This window comes from Rhopalosiphum maidis, chromosome 1, assembly GCF_003676215.2.
Source record: "Rhopalosiphum maidis isolate BTI-1 chromosome 1, ASM367621v3, whole genome shotgun sequence".
Lineage (NCBI taxonomy): Eukaryota > Metazoa > Arthropoda > Insecta > Hemiptera > Aphididae > Rhopalosiphum > Rhopalosiphum maidis.
In genome coordinates, this window is record NC_040877.1 from 31,312,054 (window position 1) to 31,316,605 (window position 4,552).

General features: G+C 25.6%; 1 protein-coding gene across 1 annotated transcript; it reads left to right on the top strand.

Annotated features, from left to right (window-relative positions):
• Window positions 1-2,519: 2,519 nt before the first annotated feature.
• On the top strand, window positions 2,520-4,269 carry LOC113549133 (mitotic spindle assembly checkpoint protein MAD2A). Its single transcript, XM_026950300.1, has 3 exons — window positions 2,520-2,792; window positions 2,932-3,078; window positions 3,762-4,269. Exons 1-3 carry the CDS (start codon window positions 2,720-2,722, stop codon window positions 4,154-4,156), a joined length of 615 nt encoding a protein of 204 aa, XP_026806101.1. The 5' UTR covers window positions 2,520-2,719; the 3' UTR covers window positions 4,157-4,269.
• The last annotated feature ends 283 nt before the right edge of the window (window positions 4,270-4,552 follow it).

Here is a 4,552-nt window from a genome sequence, read left to right on the forward strand (position 1 = left end):
GTTGATAATGTTATAAATGTTATAATGATATTATGGACAAGAAGGTTGGTGAAATAGTTTGAAAATTATATTTTTCAAAAACCATCTATCCCATAATTTTGTGGGAATTATGTTAGTGGAGTAATTTTCAAATTTTAAATATTACATATTAAATTATTATATCAGTTATATTATGTATAATTTCAAAGATTATTTTTTGGAAGTCGATTACCTTTACTCGCTTACACAGTTACACCGAACAAAGACATAGTTCCCATGTACCTGTACTACAGTCTAAACTTCTACAGTACTTACACGAAGAAGAAAATACAAAAATAAAAAAGTTTTAGTTTAATGTTAAGATTATGAATAATTTTGATATTTTACATTTTATTAAAGAAAAATATATATTTTTTTATATTTCTATTTAACATACTACATTATATTGAATTCTTAGGTATAATTAAAACTATTTTTTTTATACTTATATTACATAATAAAATTGTATATTAAAAACTATATTGAATATTTTTTGGTCAAAATATATTCATTTTTGCGACGTTTATTAATTATATTGTTATATTAATATATTTATATAAAGAATTAATTAGAGTGGTTATAAATGTAACCTGTGATAGAAGGGTAGAGGGAATTTAATGCGTCGTTGACAAAAATCCTTAGAATAGACCCTGAAACAAATATATGTGTGAATGTAATAGGTGAATTGGTAAGTATTTTATTACAGACGTTCAAGTGTAAATTATTGTTTTAAGAAACGTACAGTGTATTTTGTAGTTGGATTTATATATGTATACATTAAATAAATCATAAAAGAATTACCTATATATAAACATATTACCGACATAACTTATGATGAACTTAATATCTAATACATTGTGCTAGGTATTCTTATATATATATAATATATATTTATACGAATGCATGGCCATAACATTTTATGTTTTTACACATTAAATAATGAAAATGTTAATATGTTATTATGTTATTAAACAATTAAACATGTATTTTGCTGTCAACATTGGTATATTTTTCTTTTTATATTATGCTACATTTGACATAATGTAAGGAGAAAACATTTTGAATAAATTTGATGAATTCAAGTATTGTATACATCACTCGACACTCATCATATAGTATATTTAAAAATTATTATTTACCTATTATTATTGCAGACACACGAAACACATGAAATAATAACATTTTACTCTGATAAGATTTATATTACATAAATTAGTTATGCTTCTGTTATTTCTATTTTCTATTGTGTAATAGTTACCTAATCCTCAATCAGAGCCCCCACTAGGGAGGGGGGCTGATTGACCTTGAATACAGGGGCCCGGCTATTTTAAGGGTCCGTGGGCCAGTTGAAATTTTTTTGTAATTTGTATAAAGTTTTATAAAGGGCCCGGACAAACATTTAGTACCTACAGGGGCCCGATATTGTATGTGGGGGCCCTGTCCTTAACTAATAAAAAACAATATATATGTAGTTATTTACTACAATATTTCAATATATTATATGTACCTAATGGTTTTATTTTTTGAACCGAACACACAATATATTGCAAATGTTAAATATGTTAAAATTTTGTTTTTAGCATTATTTTAATGTTTTTTGTTTATACTCTGCAATATTGAACATCGTATATCTAAGGTCAATAGTATTCATTAGCTTCTACAGCCCTACAGGTATATTAAATTTGCTCAAGAGTAAATAAATTATTTAATAAAAAATAATAATAATCAAATTAATAATCATTAATAAGTTTTAATTTATGGCTTCGTTTAAATATTATTTTATATATTTGAGTATAATTATACAGGTTATACATATTTGAAAAAAGTTGATTAACTATATTTTTATATTGTTAAGTATTTAGGTACCTAATGAAACACAATAAATGTATTAATATTTAGAATATGTATGGAATACGTATGTAATATTTAATAAATATTTGATAAAAAATAACACGAACAGTTATTGTAGGCAAATACATTAAAAAGACAATCAATAAAAGTTCAACAATATCCGAGTCTTGTTACACGTGAATTATACGAATATAAAATACGAATCGCACGAGTGAAACAGCGTTCAGCGCATAATTTGCCGCGGTTCAGAAATGCCAGGGGATTGTCCGGCACAGCTGCTATCAACTTGTATCGGTTGAGGAAATGAGGAATGATAACTAGACATCGTTTTCGGTATGCGCTAATTTTTTTTGGAATTTCCGATAAAACGATTTCCACTCGACAGACTCGAAGCATTACCTTACGCTACACTAAGTAGGCCACTAGCTCCTATATAGTGCTCTTACTCACCTAGTAATGATAATAATAATTTTAGACCGTGAACTATCTATATAGTATTCACTTCTACAAGTTACAATCATGGTCCATAAAGTATATTCAATGCTGCAACCATGGTTAAAATATAAAACTAATTTTGCCGCCAAAAATCGTTATCAATTTAACCTAAAAAAACTGATAGACCACAATAATATTAACAGAACATACACAAATCGAGTCTCAGGATTTTCCGTTACTTTTGTGTTTTCAATATATTACGATTTTATGATTTCAATCTGTATTTCGTTAATATTACGCATGTTTTTAATTTCACTTTCACAGTTTCACTTTTAAGCTCTATTCCATTAAAACTGAATGTACTACTCGTAATTTATTTGTTTCTATTTATATTACCATTTGCAAACATTAAACAATGGCTACCAAACAACAGAGCCAAAACGCCATCACTCTCAAAGGGTCTGCGAAATTGGTTATGGACTATTTAAGTAAGCATAATATAATAATAATAATAATAATAATAATAATAATAATAATAATTATAATAATTATAACTATAACTGTTAAGATTTTCTACTTGCTATAGGTATAATATAGGATTATGATTTCATTAATTGTTCATTCTAGATTTTGGAATTAACAGTATTCTTTTTCAACGGGGGATTTACCCACCGGAATCATTCAAAACCGAAGAACATTTTGGTCTATCAATTCTTGTGTCAACCGACAATAAAATTCAACAGTTCCTACAACCTGTTCTCAACCAAATGAAAGGTATGTTTTATTAATACAGCGGTTTGTGGTTGAAAATATTAATTGCTTTTAAAAAAATAATTTATTTTAGCTTTATAGTATGTATGATATGTAGTCTCTATTTTACCAATTCATAACATTGCAATTTTTACGTTTGGAATAATCTACGGTACTTGAATATGTTTAACAAACAAATCATTTGGTAATTTGATAATAAAAATATAGATATACTATGTACCCCAAACATTTATCTAATTTAAAGTGACACTTTGGGTAATGGATTTCCATAATCCTTCCATTTGAATGAAGTTAGACATTGTGGGATACCTTGTAGGGAAAATGATTAATTTTTTAAAAAGATAAGCTTTTAAATATTTTGTTTTTTTACATAAACAATTAAATCAAACATTTTGTAACTAGTACATACAATTATATACTATTCCTTGAAATTTTTAAAGTAGTTGTATTTCAAATAAATTGGTTTGTAATAGTTAAAAGTTATAAAGATATGAAAATTAAAAATTACAAAAATATTTACAAGCTATACCCAGGTGTATATAAAATTGATAAAATAAAGTTAAATAATAATTAATAATCAAAAAATAATATAACTTATACTTAAATGGCTTCTATTCAAGATTATTTTTTTCATTCTTAACAATTTGTATTTTTGAGTTAAAAATTAATATTAAGTTTTTTTTTAGATTGGCTATTAGAACAAAAAATTCAAAAGATGTCAATGGTTATATCTAATGTTAACACCAAAGAAGTAATGGAACGTTGGGATTTCAAATTGCAGTATGAAGGATCTGGCGATTCCAATCCAGACTCTGTTGGAAATAAGGAGTTATCAATAATCCAAAAAGAAATTAGAGATGTATTAAGGCAAATTTGTTCTACTGTTAGTTTTTTACCTTTACTTGACTGTCCATGTGCCTTTGACTTGCAAATATACACTAAGCCTGATGTAGATGTACCACAAGAATGGGCTGAAACTGCTCCTAGTTATATTGCTAATTCCCAAGAGTTACAGTTGAGATCATTTTCAACTTCATTGCATAGAATGGATACTGTTGTGAGTTATAAAGCAGACTTTTAAAAATGATGCCTGTTAATAAGTTGATCAAATTAATTAAGTTTTTTTTTAATGCTAATTCAAGCTCAGTGATAATTGATTTTTATATTTTAGAAGTTAATATTTTTTTGATAAACTACTACTTTAGCTAATCATAAGTTAAATAATAATTGTTTTTGTTAATCCCATTAAACTATTTTTTTTAACACAATATTATAATCACAATATTGTAAATTATTTTTTACTTTGGTGTAAGTATCTCCTTACTCTATTCTATAGTATTAGATAATCAATTTTCATTTTATTTTTAATATTATTTTGTTATTATATTTTTACTCTTTAAGTTGTATACATCAATAGTAAAAATGTAATAGAGATATATAATTATATATATTTCTTAGATAAAGAAATATACACTTG

What these genes read in the sequence shown, in the direction of transcription:
- LOC113549133 (XM_026950300.1), top strand. Translation starts at nt 2,720, where the DNA reads ATGGCTACCAAACAACAGAGCCAAAACGCCATCACTCTCAAAGGGTCT. An exon ending in ATTGGTTATGGACTATTTAA is followed by an intron (nt 2,793 to 2,931) that starts GTAAGCATAATA and finishes TGTTCATTCTAG; the next exon opens with ATTTTGGAATTAACAGTATT. An exon ending in TGTTCTCAACCAAATGAAAG is followed by an intron (nt 3,079 to 3,761) that starts GTATGTTTTATT and finishes GTTTTTTTTTAG; the next exon opens with ATTGGCTATTAGAACAAAAA.